The sequence below is a fragment of the Cydia amplana genome, chromosome 7 (genome assembly GCF_948474715.1).
Source record: "Cydia amplana chromosome 7, ilCydAmpl1.1, whole genome shotgun sequence".
In the NCBI taxonomy this organism is placed as follows: domain Eukaryota; kingdom Metazoa; phylum Arthropoda; class Insecta; order Lepidoptera; family Tortricidae; genus Cydia; species Cydia amplana.
Genome location: NC_086075.1, coordinates 18,914,168 through 18,936,055, shown reverse-complemented (window position 1 = coordinate 18,936,055; position 21,888 = coordinate 18,914,168). Strand labels below are relative to the sequence as shown.

At 38.5% G+C, this 21,888-nt stretch overlaps 1 protein-coding gene across 1 annotated transcript in view; it reads right to left on the bottom strand.

The window, feature by feature from the left end:
* Positions 1–1,911: 1,911 nt before the first annotated feature.
* The window catches only part of LOC134649546 (V-type proton ATPase 116 kDa subunit a 1-like), a 32,768-nt gene continuing 12,791 nt past the window's right edge, over positions 1,912–21,888 (bottom strand). Inside the window, exons 3-15 of the mRNA XM_063504315.1 lie at positions 16,166–16,333; positions 15,307–15,633; positions 13,197–13,268; positions 12,143–12,247; positions 8,008–8,220; positions 7,492–7,642; positions 6,613–6,986; positions 6,314–6,423; positions 5,822–5,949; positions 5,184–5,401; positions 4,572–4,743; positions 2,508–2,676; positions 1,912–2,050 (exon numbers count right to left, since the gene is read on the bottom strand). Of these exons, the coding sequence (XP_063360385.1) occupies positions 1,912–2,050; positions 2,508–2,676; positions 4,572–4,743; positions 5,184–5,401; positions 5,822–5,949; positions 6,314–6,423; positions 6,613–6,986; positions 7,492–7,642; positions 8,008–8,220; positions 12,143–12,247; positions 13,197–13,268; positions 15,307–15,633; positions 16,166–16,333 (2,346 nt within the window). The remainder of the gene's footprint in view (positions 2,051–2,507; positions 2,677–4,571; positions 4,744–5,183; positions 5,402–5,821; positions 5,950–6,313; positions 6,424–6,612; positions 6,987–7,491; positions 7,643–8,007; positions 8,221–12,142; positions 12,248–13,196; positions 13,269–15,306; positions 15,634–16,165; positions 16,334–21,888) is intronic.

The following is a 21,888-nucleotide window of genomic DNA, read 5'->3' as shown; positions in this document are numbered from 1 at the left end:
CGGCACGTGATGTGATAGCTTGATGTACTTAAGGCTCTGTAGTACCTACTTTAGGTTTTTTAACATGTTATAATTTCTGATCTTAGATAGATCATAGAAATCCAAAATATAAGGCCCCTGAATACTTATCCAAATGAATTATCGACCAACATTACAAGTATAATATATTTGATATATTTTTTTATCGAAAGGCACTAAAATATATAAGAATTTAATTAAAATAAAATCATCAATAAATCTTTGGTTTCAAAGGATAAATATTTGAACAAAAATAACAAACTTTCTTAGCTTACGATATATCTTATATGTATATTTCTTAATTATATCGTCGATTAGCTTAAAACTAAAATATATTAATGATATAATATAATCAACTCGCAATATTTGTTCAAACGTTGAAACACTAAGTCTAGAAGTAAAAAAGGTCTTTTCAACAATGACTTTGCTTAAAACTAATGGTGTCCTTTCATGATTTCCGTTCAAACAAATCTTTCAAATTATTGTACAGTGAAGTATAAAAATATGGGTGCATACAACTTACTCAAAAATATGTCCCATAGTTGTTAATTCGCAGACATAAGAGCTATGGGACATATTTTTGAGTATGATTGGTGCACCCATTTACACTTGACTGTACTAAACCCTGAGAAGATTTTATTTGGCCTTTGTGAATTGTGGCCTCTAAGTTTGTGGCCATGTTGCGGATTTTCAGTTGCGCCTACTTATTTATTTTACTGGCAAGGAGACTGTTTGACAAAAGACGTTGGAAATCGAATGTGAACGATGTAAATAAGAACTATAAGAAGAAAATATTTCGCAATTATAAACGATTTTACCACAACAATGATAATAAAGATTATCAATAATTTGAATACAATAAAACATTTACATCGATAAAAGGACTATTGCGTAGTATTCCAATAATTATTTGACTATAAATGATGTACGCACTTTATTGCCACATGCATGTAGCGACACTATCTCAAGACCAAATAGAATTTTGTCAGGCGTAACATATCTGCTTATATTTTAATACAGCTCATTAAATTGCATGTTTGGGGCCTAACGAAAACCTCGTCGGTCGCTCATCTGTTTGCCTCTCTATCCCTCTTACTTAATCGTGCGATATAAAGTCTATTTTTTTATTCGGTAGACTGAAATGACAGCTAATTGTATGAACATGAAATGTCATTTCATACTATTAACTGTCATTTCAGTCTACCGAATAAAAAAATAGACTTTACATAGAGGCAAATAGACGAATAATCGAAGAGGATCTCAGTTATGACCCTTTACTTTTTCTGAAGAGAGATAATGATAATAGTTCTTCGGATTTGAGTGAATTGTGTACGGATCTATTTTGTATGTCTTTGAGTTTATTGACCATGTCACACATTGTCATACACACTAATATGCTCGCAAGCATTTGTTTTTGTTCAATCACTGATTATTCATATAATAATGCATATAAAGGCCCTTCACCAAATAAGGCCCGTTTTTCCATAGTTTCATACTTTTATAAGGGTTCAAATTTTGTGTCCATGTCCGCTACTACCAAGTTCATATTAAAAATAGGAACAATAATAAACAAAAATACATAACGATGGCCTTATTCGGCGCAGGTACCTTAATTGACAATTTTAACTTTAACTTATATCACTAGAATCCTAACGATTATTTCAAGTATTTTCATCTTTAGCAAGAATATCGTTTATTCAAATTGTTCTTTGAAATATTATTTTGAAAACTTCAATTGATATCGAGCATTTTAGTAACCCAAAATATGCGAATACTTCGTTGTGTGATAGCGGTGTTGTTGAAGAACTTATTATATAAGAAAGTCTTTTACAAGCGATATGCTTACTAGCCGGTCAGCTTCCAATTTCTTATAAGGCCTCATAACACAGGCCTCTAATGGCTGACGGGAGACTCCGGCGGCGCGCTGGACGCCTGGCCCATCTCGTCGTCTTCGTTCTCCAAGATGGCGGAGAAGGAAAACGGCATGAATGGGTAGCCCTGCCCTTCGTAGAACTTACTCATAAACTCCACCCTGGAAAGAGAAAAAGAGGAATTTAGAGCATGATAATGAACGAACAGAATTTGTACAACCTTGATTAGAATATCCCAAAAAGACTTCTAGTCGCAGTGTCCATTATAATTCTGCAACAACTTGGACTCACGATGACTCACGTTAGACCGGGCCGTGTCCGGGTCGGAGCTTCCGGCGCTTACTTTTCTATGACAGATGACAGGTGATCACGTGATGCTTTCCATATAGAAAACGAAGGGCCGGAACCTCCGGCCCGAACACGGCCCGGTCTAACTTGAGTCATTCTTTAGATGGATTTACCTAATTACCTACCGTCTTATTTTTATAGTTTCCGACATAAATATCTGCCGAATATAATTATGCTCCTTGGTTTTAGTTACTACTTATTTCCGTGTCTCGATGTCCATGGAGGTTTGTGACAGTATCAGTAAGTCGAAACAAAAATATAAATACTTACCAATGCAACCGGAGCGTGTGCAGAAACGCCGAAAGCCCCTCCATGAGCACCAGTATCGCGAGCGTGAAGAACGCCCATATGGCGAACACGAAATACATGACGATGCCCTTCACGGGGAAGCTTCCCAGCCCGTTTACTAGCACTCGCTGCCACAACACTGCTGAGAGCTCTGCAAAACAAATTCATATTTGAAGTGCCTCTGCTAGCTGTTACACCTCGCGAGTCATCGCGAGTCTTTGCATCAGCTTAAAACGAAAGAAAGTTTTGGTGTCTTAATTATTTATCTTAATAAGGCCCATTTGCACCATCCCACTAACCCGGGGTTAAGGGGTTAAACCGTTAACCTAGTGTCAAATTGTACTGGTAACCATGGTAACTCCAGGTTTAACCGGTTAACCTCGGGTTTGTGGAATGGTGCAAGTGGGTCTTGTTTAATTAAGAGTCTTACTTTTGAAGTTGAATAAAAAGATTTACTCATCATCCTGCTATGCCTGCTATATTTTACAATATTATTAATACATTTGGTGAATGAAACACTCGTTGTGAAAACCGCCTGCAGTGTCAAAGTGTAAAAAGAGCTAAGCAAACGGTGGTGTTAGGGTTTGAGATCCGGATATCCGGATATCCGAAATATCTGGATATCCGTCAAATCTAAGATCCGGATCCAACGTCTCATAGGATCCGGATATTTCGGATCTCACGGATCCGTTAAATATTGCATTGGTCGCGTTATTGGTACGCGATAACGTCATAAAATAAATACAAATATTGCTTAAACTAAACAGTAGTAACAGTCTTAAAACGAGCTACCTGCATGCCTCCTGACTGGAATAAGGGTAAATATTTGTATGTTTTAAAGTAATTGTTATCAGGTTTTCGCTCAGTCGCCTTTGAGTCGTCTACCTGGAACATCATTAATGCTTGTGCGTGTTGTTATCAGTGACTTTTTTGTGTTATCGTGTCGGTTCCCAGTCTTCTGTTAACATAAATAACATGTGCTTGATGTGCTGCTAACTGAGTAACTAATATTGATATTTTTTTCTCGTTATTAAGAAGCTGTAGCCCAAATTTCTTAATTTCCCGAAACTTTTGTAGTAATTTTACATTATTTTGTAGTAATTAACTGGATTTATATATACCTAGGGTTTGCACGACGGATCTAAAATGTATGGGAAGATCCGCGGATCCGGATCCAGATCCGGATAATTTAATACATTTTGGATCCGGATTGCAAACCCTATATATACCTATAATGGAAGATTGTTGTAATGGGGACTGAATAAATAAGTTAGATACTTTTCCTAAGCCATTTTTCTCAGTCGAACTACTGAAGGTATAGCTATTTTAACAAGGTAAAGGAAGTACGTTTTTTAATAGAATAAATTATATCACACCACACCGGTATAAAATAATAAAAGTACATAAATGTAACTTTTTCTCCATTTTCTATTTTGTGAGCTTATAATGGCAAATTTAAGTAAAAACGCCGAAGTTAAAGCGGTGTTTTTAGGCACCTTTAGAATTAATTCTTCTGAGCGGATATATAGAAATAAATTTGCTTTAATTACTTCATTTTTGGCGTTTTCGGTTACAAATCGACTACGGCCTTCTAAAAAAATGCATAATATTATTAATAGGAATACCTAATTAAGACTACACTGAATATCTTATTATACTTATTTATATCGTTTTGAGATAATAATAATAATTATTAATAATTGTAATTAACTAAAATATGAACATTTTACATTTTACTAGCTGTTCCTTGTATGTAAGTTGTAAATTTCGTCACCTTTCTTGATACAGATCCGTATTATCCGAATTATCCGGATATCCGGATCCGTCAAATTTTAATATCCGAAATATCCGGATCCGAAAAATTGACGGATCTTGCAAACCCTAGGTGGTGTGCGCTGTAATCGACTGGACATAAATGGTGTTGGATAGAGAAGCTTGGTGGCCTGGTGTTCTTCGGGTCGTTGCACTGCACTGTTGTAGTAGTAGGTACTTTTTACACATGAGAAACTTATCCACATATTTGAATCTGCTTCTTTGGAAACTTACGTGCATGCGCGAGTGAGAGCGCCCACAGCCGCAAATACGAGGCCGTGTGGGATACGGTGCCCAGCACGTACTCGATGGTGTGTATGGCCTGTGTGATCAGCATCTCGCCCATGCCTCCGTCATGGGGGTCCTTTTCCGCGGCATCACCGCTTTCCACGCCTTGCTGGTATTTCTGGAAACGTTTACGACAGTTAGAAGATGATTAAATATAGGTGAGTGGTCAGACAGCCCCATGTGCAGAGCGTGCATGGAAGAAGAGGAAACAGCAAAACATATTATTATTCTCCTACACTGTAAACAGGTAGAAGAAGACAGGAACCAATACCTAGGGACTCCGTGCACACTGAAGGAGGCAGTTAGCAACTTGAAGACACTGCTAGGTTTCATAGAGGAGTTGGGGTGGCTACAGTAGAGCTGCTTACATCGTTTTTTCACGCAAAATAGGCACATTGGTTGTCGACTTGCGGAAATTGCCCAGTAAAACTAACTAACTAATAGGTATGTGGTGGTGTCGGGTGATTCCGAATACTTCAAGTACTTAATTCCGAAAATGTATTCTAAAACAATAGAATTATGGGAGATTGTAATACCAAGAAATACAAGAATACTCACCCTTCGTTTTCTCTCGGCCATGACATGGTATATCGGCTTCCCGAACAACATGACGGGTACACATAGCAGCGCAATGGCAATGAACGCGGACTGCAGCGCGCCCTGCCCGGGGAATATGTATGCTTTACACGGCGGCTTGGCCACCGTCTCAGTCATGAGCATCATGTTGATGAACAGAATGAGCACGGAGGGCGCGCAGTGCGTGTTGTAGGCGGTGTCTAGAAAATATCAGTGTTACAGAAATTAGAAAAATTGGAAAAGTGCTACTGAGGTAGCATTCGGGTTCCAATAATAAAAATCGAAGAATCAACATTGATTTCGACATTTCCTGCAGCAATGCAGACGCAATTGCAAAGATCCTCAAAAGCAGTAACTCTGGTACCGTCTGAATCCAAATGCTACCTTTTAGTTAATTTAGAATGACGGATAATTTAGGAAGTCACTCGTAATTCCATGACATTATTGTCGAAATTCAGAATATTCCCAAATTTAACATCGTAGTTTAAATAACTACAGAAATGGTGGTAATGAATCTTTTTTTCGTAAATCATGCCATTTATTTTATTTCGGTCTCTGAATTTAGGTGTCGTTTTGTTTCTCACGAAACTTAACATTATAATTCAAATGTTTTTACATACCCGGCGCAATTGCTGAATACATTATCCACTTCATAAACATCAGTATACAAAGATACCAAAACAGCAGCAACAAGAACAGTATCTGCGGTATGTACTGCAAGTATATCATCTGCTGCTTCCTCAGGAAGCTGTTGAACGAAACCATCAATTACTACTGCTGTCATGTTCAAAGTATTAATTACATTTTTACTACACTCAAAATGCTCTTTGAATACCATTTTCATATTAACAGTAATCACATTATTAAGATCATTAATTATATCCAAATTAATTGTTTTATCTGCTTTTCAATAATATACAATGTCTTCCATTTATTGATTTACAAACAACATAAGGATACAAACAGTTTTATTTTTTACTTTCACATACAATAAGTTGAACTTTAACAACAATTTCAATGCCAACTTTAAAACTTATAATTTATCAAGATGTAGGTCTTCTGAGAGTATTTCGAGCATATTTGGTCTAGTTTTCTATGAATACAGTAATTACTTGAAGTTTACCACACTCATTGTTACACCGAACGCCATATGTATCACTCCAAATATGATTGATAGTTTCATCTTGAATGAGTTCAGGAATATTATGTTATTCTCTGCAAACTGGAAAGTAAAAAACAGATTAAATTTTATTCAAAACATCACAAATACAATATGTTCCTTAATAAAAACATAACCTTCAATTCAACTTTAATGAAATGTACCTAACTATCTATTGATGAATTAATATCGAATAGAGTATAATACATATACGTAACTTAAATAATAAAACAAATACATCTACAAACTCACTTGCCACACTGGATCCAACCCAAATGGATACGGCACTTGCACATACGCTTCCGCCGGCTCCAAATTAAACGCATGAGTCGAATTCAGCTGCTCTTCATCATACAAATTTTTCCAACTACTCCCAAAGATATTCAAACTCTTGGAGAACATATCGTTGTATATTAAGCCAGTGTACATGGAGAATATGCCCATTAGGAGGATGATGTAGCGGCCAGCGAAGAAGATGTTCCAGATTTCGTTGTCGATCTTGACTCTGAGGAAGCGTTTTTCCATGATGACGAGGGTTGCGGCAAAGGCGGTCATGATGATTCCGTGGCCGAAGTCGCCGAACATCACGGCGAAGAGAAAAGGGAATGTTATGATCGTGTATAGAGCTAAAAAGAAAACGAAAAGTGAGTTGCAACCTACGTATTTAAGGAGATGATGCTGTTAAACTTGGTATTCCTAAAAAGTTAGTTGTACCTAACTTGTTTACAATTTTAACAAACTTAGCATGTGTACCGCGTTTATACAGAAAGTATGATATAATATAAGTGACTAAAGTGACTTAACTTTCGATATTTTCACTACGCTCATACGCCATAAAGCGAGCCATTAATAAAGTCTATATTTGCATAAAAGACAACGGGGAAGCGTACGATATAACAATACAAATAATTGGAGTTTTCGTAGTTTTCGGTGTCATGACACAAACAATTTTAAACCCTTAATAAATTGACAAAATAAAACAGCGTTGTAAGTACAAACCTAATGGCGCTCAAATATTGTGTTGATTCTTCTTGGTTAGGAAAATATGTGCAAAAAGAGGGTCAAAGGTTATGTCCAAAATTAATATTTTGGCCGTTGTTGAAGTAAGTAAGGGCTAGTAATATAAATTACCTGGGTTGACTTCTCTGTAGCTCGCAATTCCATAGGAATCAATGAGGGTCTGGAAGCCGGCAGTAAACTTGTTGGTGCGGTTGTATGTGGGCGGCACCTCTAGTGTGGGCACGTGGTGCATGATTGAGGGGATCAGGCTGCCCGTGGCTCTCTGAAGAAGAAATTAGAGTAATTTAATACAACAATTTTAATAGTGGTCTCACGATGGGTTTCAGCTCTCAGGGTTCTTTTAAAGAGAAAAAAAAATATAGGTTGAATACTTAAATTGATGTATCAGTTTATTGAAGCACTGTGTAATAGAAGGACTTTTCCAGTCGAAACAAAAAAAAAAGAAGAAGAAGAGGAAGACTACGACCAAGCTATACACAACAACTAAAAGCAAAGGCAAATGTCGTGTCTTACAGGGACCTAAAGAACCTGGCCGAGGACCGCGAAAACTAGCGCATACTCCACCGACAAGAGCCATGCTCTTAAATTATGATGATTATGATGATGACAAAAATAAAATGAACTCACTACTCCATCATCCAAAGCTTTCTGTAGTATACCAAGATCGGTTCTTGGAACCCAGCACTCAGCTATGAGGCATTTCTTGACGATGTCCATACTGAACATATTGAGCGTGTGATATATGGCCTTCTCCTTGCGAACTGCTACCATCCATGTACTGATGTCACGCGCGATGTTTTGGAGGACGAGGCGGCGGTGGTTCTCTGTTTGTTGTAGCACCTGGAAAAAGTAAATAAATAAATAAATAAATAAATATTATAGGACATTATTACACAAATTGACTAAGCCCCACGGTAAGCTCAAGAAAGCTTGTGTTGTGGGTACTCAGACAACGATATATATAATATACAAATACTTAAATACATAGAAAACAACCATGACTCGGGAACAAATATCTGTGCTCATCACACAAATAAATGCCCTTACTGGGATTCGAACCCAGGACCGCGGCTTCACAGGCAGGGTCACTACCCACTAGGCCAGACCGGTCGTCAAAGTTAATAAGTTAAGTGAATAGTTATTTACGATAAAAGTGCCGAAAAGAGGAAATTCGAAACGAGCGGCGATAAATTAAAACACGACCGAAGGGAGTGTTTTAAATCGACACGAGTTGCGAATTGCCTATTCGCACGTGTATCGTATAACGTTTTACAGTACATATGGCACTTTAAAATTTCGACATACGCACGGAAAGTTCTCTTTCCCGCACTAGTTCGGGAAAGTAGCACCATATGTACTGTAAATAAGATTAAAGTTAGAGAATATACAATGTTGACTTGATTTTAGAAGTTTTCTTTGTTGGACGGAGCCACATAAGTCGCATAACTCCGTCCCTTAGCAATTCAATTAAGGACCTAAACAGAATCGCAATAAGACATCATGGTAAGGCCCCTGGTCATCCATCATTAACTAGATCGTCATCATCACTAGTCTAAATTTCACGTGTCTCCATCTGTTTGTATAATATGACACCGTAAGATTGTGAACCCGTTAGTTTATAATCTAACGTAGGTTAGGTTAGGTTAGATTATAATCTCCCTGCCGTCAGTTTATAATGTAACTAGCGAGATTATAATATGACGAGTGTTTACAATTTTACGGTGACATATCCGTCGCGTATGTTACTAAGGAAATTGAATCCTTCATTTGAGAAGCAGAATCATTCCTAATAATATTAGTAGATGGATAGCGTTCAAGCTCGAATGTGCTTTTTCAAGTGCCTGGGCGCCTAGCCAAATGACAATTGTTTAGGTAAACGCTAATCGAAACTTAAATGTATGTATAGAAGTGATGACGTGCCGGTTCGTTCATATTTCTAATCCAAATAGATCGAATTGGCTTTTCGATTGGCGTTTGTCCCTAAATAGAGGTAAGACAATTGAAGGTCATCACACATAAGTGCTCCCGTACAAATTTAGTATGGGAGCGCCAACGATTAAATGACGAACGACCTGGGCTGTTATAGTGTTATACAACTAAGTTATGCTGCTCGAATTATAGCATTTTACAAAAAAAACTGCGCCTACATGTGACATCGTGATCTTTGCAAACGCTTCATAATGCGGTGTCTGTCTATTCTGTACTAAATATTGACATCTGGGCTAGGCCAGGTGCCGTAGACGTAATTCGCCGAATGCATACAGTGTAGGGACATAAACGAAATCTAAATGCCGTCATCTCAACACTACATTTCCAGGTAATCATAAAGACATTTAAATGTTATGTCGTGACACACTGCATTCAAGATAACTCGATGATAAACTCTCAACACACCGGCTGATTCTGTTTTACAAATAAGATATACATTTCTTATTTTGATACGATAGCGACTCTCGCTGAGTGGTGCTGCGGCATGCGACAAAATGGTCTATACTTTGTCGGGAACCTGACGCGTATAGCAGCTATTTAGTCTGCAGAAATCTATATTATAGTCCGACAGGAATTTGTAGAAAAATATTGAGGGCCGCCACTTCCTACGTAGGTAACTGTCACATTTTTGACGTAAAATGCTTAAAGATGGCAACAATCTAGTATTTTTTTTAGTTCCATTTTATTTCATTTCTACTATTTTATGCCGCACTATATATATTATAGGTACCGTTAAATTTAAAGCTAAGTTATGAAACATTATTATGACAAATATTGGCTTCTTATCTATATTAGAAGTGTTAAATAATAGCATCACGTATCAGACACTCGTCTGGAATAACCCTGCTGACGAAATTCAATCAGATATTGTCCCATAAAGCATTTTGCTCGCACTTATTGGTGCGCGTGAAATCCCTGCCGGGCTAGCACATGAATTGGCGCGACAGTATCTCGCGGCGAGATAGACTACCCGTCCCTCTTATATTAACAATATCTGGGAGACCGAGCTTTGCTCGGAAAACATAAAATCTCAAAAATTAGCGTTTTTCCAGAGATAAAACCTAGCTAGATCGATTTATCGCCCCCGAAAACCCCCATATACCAAATTTCATCGAAATAGATAGAGCCGTTTCCGAGATCCCCGAAATATATAATATATATAAATAAATAAATAAATATGCAACAATTGCTAGTTAATTAGATAGTTAGAAAAAGGTTAATTAGATAGTTAGAAAAAGACGGGTAGTCCATCTCGCTGCGAGATACTGTCGCGCCAATCATGTGCTAGGGGTGTTGATGATATGAATCAAGATCGTATCAAAATGACATGAAAACCGTATCAAATTGTTAAGACAGAATCGGCCTTAATGTCTCAAATAACAACGACTAACCACATTGCAATTCCTCAGAAGCAATGGAAGGATTATTAGTATTATTACGAAAGTGCCGATAAGGCTTATTGGAGACTCTTCATTTAGATAAGAGAAAGACGAGTACAATGCCTTGAGTGTTGTTAGGCCAATGATTAATGTCTTGCCCATTAAGGCGACATTATGCCCAAGCTGATTCGCGGTATTTTCAATTAAATGGTTTATAAGTTGAACTTAATGTCACTAGCTAGTATTAGCCTATCATGTGTGCGGGGTGCTATTGGGATTCACGAATGTGAATTGCATCTATATTTATAGACTATGAGACTATTTCTAGATTATGAAATCTTGCATCTATTTATTATACAAAAAAGAATAGCCATATAATATGGCGTATAATACTCTTATCCAGGAGTTTACCTATTCCTACTACTTCTTCCTTACGTTATCCCGGCATTTTGTCACTGCTCATGGGATCCTGGGGTCCGCTTGACAACTAATCCCAAGAATTAACGTAGCCACTAGTTTTTACGAAAGCGACTGCCATCTGACCTTCCAACCCAGAGGGGAAACTAGGCCTTCTCGGGATTAGTCCGGTTTCCTCACGATGTTTTCCTTCACCGAAAAGCAACTGGTACTTAAATATCAAATGATATTTCGTACATAAGTTCCGAAAAACTCATTGGTGGTGGTTGGCCGGGGTTTGAAGTGTTTGAACCCACGACCTCCGGATTGAAAGTCGCACGCTCTTACCGCTAGGCCACCAGCGCCTCAACCTATTCCTACTACATATGATATAATATTTACGTAGTTTACTATTTTAACCCAATCAACTGTTTATAGCAATATTATGATGCGCATGTGTTACCTTTGTTCCTTATCAACATTATAAGTGTGCGGATTATCAGAATTGTTATATTATATTCGCTATTATGAATTGTTTTGTCTAAATCGACCGAGACTATTGCACTATTAAATTAAGTCATACGTTGGTAATAGTTGTATGACGTACCTACTTCGGTCACTTGCCAAACTCTGTAGCCTATACCAGTGAACATGTTTTATGTTGCTATTCGTAAACTGTTTTGAACTCGATTCTTTTCAGCTTTTCTAAGTAACTTATGTTCAGAATAGAACATCTTATCAAACAAGCATTGATATAGGATACGAGCTTAATGTTTCCCACATTAAGATGAGTATTATGGGTTAAAACGTTACCAAATCTAAGTCCAATATTCTAGTGATCCTCCACTATAAGAACTCTATAATAAGGAGGAGCGTACCTCTTTTCTTGAAGGTTTGAAGGTCATATCGGTCCAGAAATACCACGGGCGATAGTTCATTCTACAGTTTATCTGTGCGAGATAGAAAGTTTCTGGAGAAACGCACAAATGTTCTCTTACCAAGTCTAAGTCCTGTATCCTAGTAGCTACTCCAGCCAGCATGTCCAGTTGCTCCTTGTACGTGGCAGGACAAGGGTAGAGCGTGACTTGAAAGCCGTGGCAGACCTTCGGCCTTCCTTGTTTCGGCTCACTATACTGGAGTAATCATTATCTTACCAAGTCCAGATCCTGTATCCTCGTGGCTACTCCAGCCAGCATGACCAGTTGCTCCTTGTACGTGGCAGGACAAGGGTAGAACGTGGCTTGGAAGCCATCACAGACCTTCACTCGGAGCTGACCTGTTTCGGCTCACTACTGGAGTAATCATAATTTTCTTACTAAGTCTAAGTCCTGTATCCTCGTGGCTACTCCAGCCAGCATGTCCAGTTGTTCCTTGTACGTGGTAGGACAAGGGTAGAGCGTGGCTTGGAAACCGTGGCAGACCTTCGGCCTTCCTTGTTTCGGCTCACTATAACTGGAGTAATCATTATCTTACCAAGTCCAGATCCTGTATCCTCGTGGCTACTCCAGCCAGCATGTCCAGTTGTTCCTTGTACGTGGCAGGACAAGGGTAGAGGTGACTTGAAAGCCGTGGCAGACCTTCGGCCTTCCTTGTTTCGGCTCACTATACTGGAGTAATCATTATCTTACCAAGTCTAGATCCTGTATCCTCGTGGCTACTCCAGCCAGCATGACCAGTTGCTCCTTGTATGTGGCAGGACAAGGGTAGAACGTGGCTTGGAAGCCATCACAGACCTTCACTCGGAGCTGACCTGTTTCGGCTCACTACTGGAGTAATCATCATTTTCTTACTAAGTCTAAGTCCTGTATCCTCGTGGCTACTCCAGCCAGCATGTCCAGTTGTTCCTTGTACGTGGTAGGACAAAGGTAGAGCGTGATTTGGAACCCGTGGCAGACCTTCGGCCTTCCTTATTTCGGCTCACTATAACTGGAGTAATCATTATCTTACCAAGTCCAGATCCTGTATCCTCGTGGCTACTCCAGCCAGCATGTCCAGTTGTTCCTTGTACGTGGCAGGACAAGGGTAGAGCGTAGCTTGGAAGCCGTGGCAGACTTTCTTCACTCGGAGTTTGATCTGCTCGCCGTGGAAGAACACCACGAACACTGTCTTTTGGAGCTCGTGACCCTGGGGATGAGAATTTCAAATCAATAAAGGATATAAATAATTTGAAATTCATAGGCGACATTCTTCATTTATCGCACTTAGTTTTGTACTTTATAAGAACGATACGCAGCGCAGAGCATGTAAAACTTCTGACGGCTTTCTTTCAGTAGGTACCTAACTTAGAAGAACTTATGGTCACAAAACATTTAATGTACATAATCAATAATTTGTTGTGACAATAGTATCCCGGTCTTTAATACTTTCATAATTATTTTAATAGAAATATAATACAATCATCATCATGACCCTAGCATTTTACTGATGTTTATGGTCATAACTCATAATACCTACAATAAAATAATGGTCTGTTTATAGGTATCTACATTTATACATACAACTGATTAAAAACAAGCTGTACTGTACTTACTCGTAGAACATCAAAGTGAACAATGCTCTCCTTTTTATCGCCAAATTATCATCTTAAACCCATTTCAGCACAACCCAGTGAATCATAGCACAATGAAACGATTTACAAGTAGTTGAAGGCGTAAAAGATTCTAATGCTTGTAAAGCTAACGATATAACTCAAAAAATCAATAAAAACGCTCAGGTTAACGTCCTGAGTTCTACGTCATTATAACTGATGGTGGTTATTCTAGAGAGTGTATGAACAGCAATTTGTGATATACGAGTATGTTATTAAAACTTACCGTATAACCACAAAACTATGGTTACAAAGCCTACAAGTTTAATCTGTAATAAAGTATCAATACCAATCTTCTTTTTGGTGTTGTTTGAGTTATTTCTTCCATTTATGAAAACATTGTGCCTTAAAACTGCGACATTCAAATAATAGGTAGTAGTCAAACCTGAATAAAGATATTCCAGTTTGGGAGCTTTTGGACTATGTATCCTCCTGAGACTAAATGTACATTACAATCATGCAATCTAATTTGATCCTTTCATGAACCAAATAAAGTAGCATTTCTTTTGATTAATTGCTTTTTATAACAAACTAAATTCGTTCGAATTTACTTATAGAATAAGGAATTTACTTACGAATGTGGATGGTTTTACGTGGTACCTACACTACCTACGTCATCAATTATAAACGTTGGTGCATGACCATAGATTGCATGGGTATGTAGGTTGTTATTAGTTCTATAGCGAAACTGGTAAAAAAGAAAATCACTTCGATTACGTCCTGTCCGTTTCTCACATACCTCACAAATCCTTCTGACAAAGTTGGCTTGCCAAAGTATAGCTATATCAGGGGGCCTATTAGACGCATTTTACGTGTCCACGTTTTCGTTTTCTGACAATGATTGCGTTTTAATCGCAGGAGTTTCGAATCAGATACCAATCTCGAACATTGATGTCGAAAAAAACAAGAAATTTCATATTGCTTTCAACATTATTGCCACGCGGCCCAAAATGCAGAGGTGTGTGTTAATTACATGTCAAACAAAAGTATTGATTTTTAGAAGGTACCCCTTCATAGTAACGTCATAAGTGAGTCATACTCTGAAGCACCCCAATTTTTTGTGTAGAGCACGATTTATTAATTGTATGGTAGTAAATGTAAAAAAAAGAGTATTATCTTTATTCAAAAAACTTTACAACCTACACTTAGGTATGTAATTAAAAGGTTTCACAACCGAGACAAATTTTAAATGAGTTATTTTCTTTTGTTTTGGTCATATGAAATGTTACTTGTATGTTGGCAACCAAGTCAAAACAGTTTTCAAACAGTCTTGTGGCTTCAAGCTTCATAAGTCGTCGACGTAAGCCATTATAATATTTGTGTTTTTTTTTTAATTAGTCGCATTGTGTTTGTCCCTTGTGGTTACGCGAATGCTACCCTTAAAAGCATAAACATCATAAGCAATACCAAGTTGTGTTACTGCTATTAAGAAGTTACCTATATAAAAGCTATGCGAGAAAACTGTAAACAATTTAATTCTCTTTCCCGTTTCAGCTGCCATGTGCGGTAGATTGCAAATGGTTAACCATTACAGTCAAGTATACAAAACAAACTACAAAAACAAACTCAACTCACCGTCACCTGGTCCCTGAGAGGCTGCTCAATATGCGCTTGCTTAAAGAAAATGTTTCCATGCGAGATCCTCCACAGCATCCTCTCGAACGAGTGCACTCTGTGCGTCGCGACCACCCCCGCTATAAACCCGAGATGTGCCAACACCCCCTCTCCATTATATATCTGGACTGACGCTGATATCTTCCTCTGGGCGCTGTGGTCTTGGAAGAAGGTCTGCATTTTCTCGATGAGAATTTTCAGCTCTATGAGAGAGAGGTAGTCGGTTTTTAGATTCTGGGCGTTGCGGGTGATCTCTTGGATTTCTGATTCGATGTAGTCGATTCTTTCCTGGAAGAGAAACATTTTTATAGTCAAGATGCATCATATTTAGTACGGTGTCCCTTATTTTACGATTTTCAGAAATTTGTAAGGCATTATCGCCTAAATAGGTTTTGTACCCGAAAACAGAAATCTTTCACGTAAGGCTAGTTGGTAGTGAACAGTCCATACGGTTACCTCAAGTATGTTAAACTCCCTCGGAGTCAAGTTCCTACGCCCCAGTTAAGGTGGTGGAGGGGGTTCTGGCAGCTGGGAGCCGACCCATCGCAGCTTGCGTTCCATTTCACTGCAGCGTCCAACTTCTATGATGTAGCCAGAAGTATTTCACCTAATTCAAGTGGCCCGATATGGACGTTTACCTCAAGAATGTTGATCTCCCTCGGAGTCAAATACCTAGGCCCAGGTTTAGGTGGTGGAGTGGGTTCTGGCAGCTGGGAGCCGACCCATCGCAGCTTGCGTTCCATTTCACTGCAGCATCCAACTTCTATGATGTAGCCAGAAGACTTTCACCTAATTCAACTGGCCCTATATGGACGTTTACCTCAAGAATATTGATCTCCCTCGGAGTCAAGTTCCTAGGCCCCGGTTTAGGAGGTGGAGGGGGTTCTGGCAGCTGGGAGCCGACCCATCGCAGCTTGCGTTCCATTTCACTGCAGCGCCGTACTTCTGTGACGTAGCGACGTTGGAAGTCATTTACGTGGGGGTTCAGCTGCGGACAAAACACTGTTAATTGGCGTATTTGATATTGTTGTGTTGAAAGGACACAGTCATGTGATAACACGTCTTGTATGGACATAATACGGTCAGCGCTATTTTTACGTTTAGAATGATTATTTTCATACTTTTTACATGTGGAGTGTTGGTTATTTGTGGTTTCTATCTCTAGCAGAAGCATTAAAGACGTACCTACTTAAAGCTATAACAATTTTACTAAAGTACAAATTTTAAACGCAACTTGAAAATAATAAAGATTAAATCTAAGAAACCTAACACAAAGACAGTTCAAGAGTTGTGTCATAATCCAAGTTTAAATTCGTTATCTATGATCTTTCTTATTTCAACCTGCCTCTAATTTCTAGAACAAGTAGCCAATTAAGCTAAGTAGGCACACTAAGTTCAAATTAATGTAGGTATCTTCCTAATTAATCATATCAAGTAGGTATTCTATCTGTCTGTGACAGGCATCTAAAAGTACATGCGTAGTCTATTAGTGTAGCAGTGGTTTATTGGAGTCATTGTGTATTCGTGTCAGCATATCCAGGATGCGGCTAATTTGACATCTGTAACGGAGACGAACAGGGACGAGGCAACGCCGTTTTGCAGCACTAGGCCGTTTATGTCGACGTCAACACAGGTACAGTGAAATAAGATTAATGAAGAGTCTATAGCATAGATTTTTAACCAAGGGGTGATAGGCACTCATTTCTGCCGAGGTATTAGTTTGATGCTCGAACGCAGTGAGAGCGCCAATAGTCCGAGGCTGAAATGATGCCTTTCACCCAAGTTAAACACTACTTTTCATTTCGAATACAAGGAAAGTAAAATGCAAGTGATTTTATAAAACATGACTGAGTATACATTTTTATACTGTTTCGCGAAGGTACTTTCAATTAAGTAACAATTTAGGTAAAAGGTAAGTTATTTATGGAATGGGCAGTTAAAAATCCGAATTTGTATAACAAATGCATTTAAAACCAAATCTCAATTGTTTATCTTAAAAAATGAAAAAAATCGTAAGTACTTACTTGGAAAATTAAATGGATTTGTACTTGAAACAACAATGACCCTCTTTCAGAGCATGAGAAATGAAAAATACTAATAATATTCAGCAGGTAAGTACTTAAAAAACCGGCCAAGTGCGAGTCGGACTCGCGCACGGAGGGTTCCGCACCATCAACAAAAAATAGAGCAAAACAAGCAAAAAAACGGTCACCCATCCAAGTACTGACCCCGCCCGACGTTGCTTAAGTTCGGTCAAAAATCACGTTTGTTGTATGGGAGCCCCACTTAAATCTTTATTTTATTCTGTTTTTAGTATTTGTTGTTATAGCGGCAACAGAAATACATCATCTGTGAAAATTTCAACTGTCTAGCTATCACGGTTCGTGAGATACAGCCTGGTGACAGACGGACGGACGGACGGACGGACGGACAGCGGAGTCTTAGTAATAGGGTCCCGTTTTTACCCTTTGGGTACGGAACCCTAAAAATACCGAACAACATGCATTTACCATTAAGGTGCCTCAGGTTCAGCGAGCGGAGTTTTAAAAAAAACGTAACGCTTTTTTAGATCACAATACGGTTGCCAAAATTTTTATTAGCAATCTTGAGGATTTTCTCTAGTGACTTCATCGATTCGAATCCTATTTTTTTAAGTTTCGTCGATAGAACAAATCAAGAACATTAGGTACCTATAGGTAATCAAGGTAATCAGGAACATAGAACATAGGTCTGCGCCCAAATCCAGCTTTGCAGGTATCTTGTAAGTACAACAAAAGTAGACTTGAAGAATACTACAAGTACTGATGTTGCTAGTTGGGGCGTCCTTGAAGAAGTGGGACTCTCCTGTCATAACAATCATAAGTTATTCCATAGATAGGCGCGGAAAGTGATAAATATGGAATGTTTTATTGCACGCCGCACCTCGTCTAAAATTAGCTCTCATCAATTGGTCACGCCGTTATGGAGTCTCCTCCGGTTTTATTGCTCCTCTGTCGGTCGTATTCGGGTCATAATCAGATATAAAAATGGAATAATCGTACACAAATCGACCTAGTCCCATAGTAAGCTCAATAAGGCTTGTGTTGTGGTTACAAGACGATAATATACAGATAGATAGATAGATTTAGGCGCAAATATCTGTGATAAACATGCCCTAACCTGGATTGGAGACCGGGCCCTCTTACTTCGTAGGAAGTGTCACTATACCGACATGCGGTAGCGAAATTTCAGTGCTTGTTTGTCAAAGACCGGGATATTCTGACTTCCAGATAGTCTCTAGATAGTATTAAGAAACAGTTTTTTAGGGTTCCGTACCCAAAGGGCAAAAAACTGGACCAGTACTAAGACTCCGCTGTCCGTCCGTCCGTCCGTCTGTCACCAGGCTGTATCTCATGAACCGCGATAGATAGACAGTTGAAATTTTCACAAATGATGTATCTCTGTTGCCGCTATAACAACAAATACTAAAAATAATATAAAATAAATATTTAAGGGGGGCTCCCATACAACAAACACGATTTTTTTTGCTCTATTTTTTGTTGATGGTGCGGAACCCTCCGTGCGCGAGTCCGACTTGCACTTTTTTATGATGTAGGTAGAAAACCAGCACACGAATCTGCTATATTTTGGTCGTGTCGTCTGATTCAGCTTTTTGCTACTGCTTGCTTAGGAAGAGAGGTCCGTTTGGCTCGGTCATATTCCCCGTATTGGCAATCACTGTAATATTATGTTTTATAAATAAAATAAAATTAAATTGACAGAGAGCAGTAGAAGAAATACAACACAATATACAAAGTTAAGGTGACAGATTGAGCGAGGCATTAGGTAGGTACCTACACAGAGTATACAGATGTGCAGGTTGCGGAGTTTCTAAAAATTTGGAAAAATTCTCATATTTCAGGAAAATTTCACAGAAAAAATAGACTCATTCTGAATAATGGATAATTTCGATTCCCCTGCAAAAGTAAGAAAAGTCTCCGAAATTTTTCCATGTTGAAAATATCACATTTTAGGAGATTACCGACGGCACATCATACGGTACCTACTTTACCCCTGAATCCCCGGATACCTTCAGTTTTGTATATTTACAATACATTTACTCCCTTATTCATAAAACTTTACGGGCCTGATTTATTATGTTTTATCCCTTTCTTACAAATACATAAGTCAAAATGAACGATTATTAGCTAATTGAGGTTTGTAGCGCGTTTATAAATAAGGGGGTTACTCATTACATTCAGCTCAACAATAACATAACATTTTAACCTTTGACATGACGAATTCGCCATTCATTAGTTCCAGACTATCAGTTACACCAACATGATCATTCACTTGAACTAAACCATCATACCACAATTACAACGACAGTAATAATTACTTTATCACTCATGGATTAAGGATCAAATTACAACAGCCTGACCATATGTGACACCAAATTAGATTTACATTATTAATGCGCTTGAGAACGACTTTATCCCACACATATTAAGGACCAAAATCCAATGGCTCAGCTGTATAACACTTAACATAGCATCAAATTATAAATGCGGATGACTAAGGTCTTATTTTCAACAGTTTAAAGTTTAATTTCGGGTGGTTTACCGACATGTCCCAGACAAAACAAATTCGGTGACTGTTTAAATGAGCAGTAAGGTTATTATGGCCCGTGTATGAGTGCCCTCGTGACTGGATGACGTGGCCCGTCCATTGTCATTTCAATTAAAACAATATTTTCATAGGCGAGAACAGGCGGTAAGGCGATGTTGATACAAGCGTTTTATACGAAGCTCGTTTCTTTAAGGGCTCTCATTTAGACGGTGCGAGAAATCGCATGAGTTTCATTACATTGCGTCATTTGATCGGTCGGTTGAATTGATGTAACCTCAATGGTCCGCAATGTAACTTAAATCATATACAAGTTCGCGCGCCGCCTAAATGAGCCCTAAGACAGCAAGTGATGGGACAAAAAAGTTTTTGAGAGGCTACAGCGAGTCAGAAAACGCAGAAGAAGAAGGCACAGGGGTGTCGGAGCTTCTTACCTTCGTGGTAACTTGACATAGACCTACTGACTTACTAGGTGACTGACATACATATTTGGAACGCCCGACATTTTAAATTGAAACTGTCTCTCAAATAAAGAATCCCCAAATATGAACTGGATCTATATAAACTACTAATTACAGACTTAGATATACCTCATGTCATTTTATGTGCAAAGTTTCATTACAAATTACAATCCAACGCGTAGTTTTAAAATGAGAATGAAACTCCGTTTGTATGTAAAGGTTAACCTTTGCGACGCCGTGTCAAACGGAAAAGCTGTCACTCAGACGCCACGTCATTGAAGTGTCAAAACTGAAGTTGAACTTTATGTATATGCACGTAGGTCTATGTTTTTGTATATGCACAAGTGAGTCTAAACCGTAAAATTATTCAATGTTGGTATGTCTCACAACAGTTTAAATTCGATTAGGTCTATGTTGCTCTGTGGTTTGTGACCGATTAATCGGTCTTTGGCGTTGAACCTACGGTGCGCATATATCGGTCATTGGCGTCCAAAAGGTTAAATTCGCCCGAGTTTGCCGGGGACTCTTAAGCGAAGTTATTATAAATGGTTTAGACATTTTACTTATTTGATGTTATTGAAAATTTAAACAACAGAGCCCGTACCATGAGTCACTGACAGTGTCAAAACTGACATTTACGCTATCGAGAACGTAATTTACGTTCTATACATCTCGTTTGCACTAATATGCGAGTACGAGCGAGATGTATAGAAAGTAAATTACGTTCTAGACGGCGTTTATGACTTTATGTCAGTGCCAAACTGATGGTAGCCGTACTGAATGTATAATGCAAGTGTAACTGCCGCCTAACGTGCAAACGCTCACTTCATAAATTATCTTGACGTTTTAAATTGATTAAAATACGACGTCGGGTCGTGTGATCATTTGTCCTTATGTAGGGGCCAGGCCATAGCCACCGTACTGTAACTACACCACTAACTAATATATACTGGTGTGGGCTAGGTTTGCACTAGTCTTGTTCTGGTTCTAGGTTACCTGTTTTATAAACGTGTAATATTGACAACTTAATTGCTTATGTTCTGACTGACGTAGGTTCACTTCTTTTGATATTAGCGGTGACTTAATGTCTTTCGAAGTACTTGGGTACTTTAAAAAAACTAAACCGACTAAAATTGTAGGGTGACTGTTATTGTTATTGGCCACTTGTTTCTTTCAGATTTGTAAGGAGTGGCCAATTACTATTACGCTGTGGCCATAACCATAACTATAGCAGTCACCCTATATATCCATTCTGCATACAAATTTTCACGAGAACCTATTATTATACATGCGACTTGATTGATGATAGAATGGAATATCAATACAAAAGCAACTTTGCCCAAGCTACATATGTTAGGCCAAACGAAATTAGTCAACGATGGATGTAGTATGAAAAACACCCGTTATTTAAATGGGTTGCCGGCCTAAAAATATTCTCAAAATGTGTTATGTTACACATTAACATGACATTGTCACT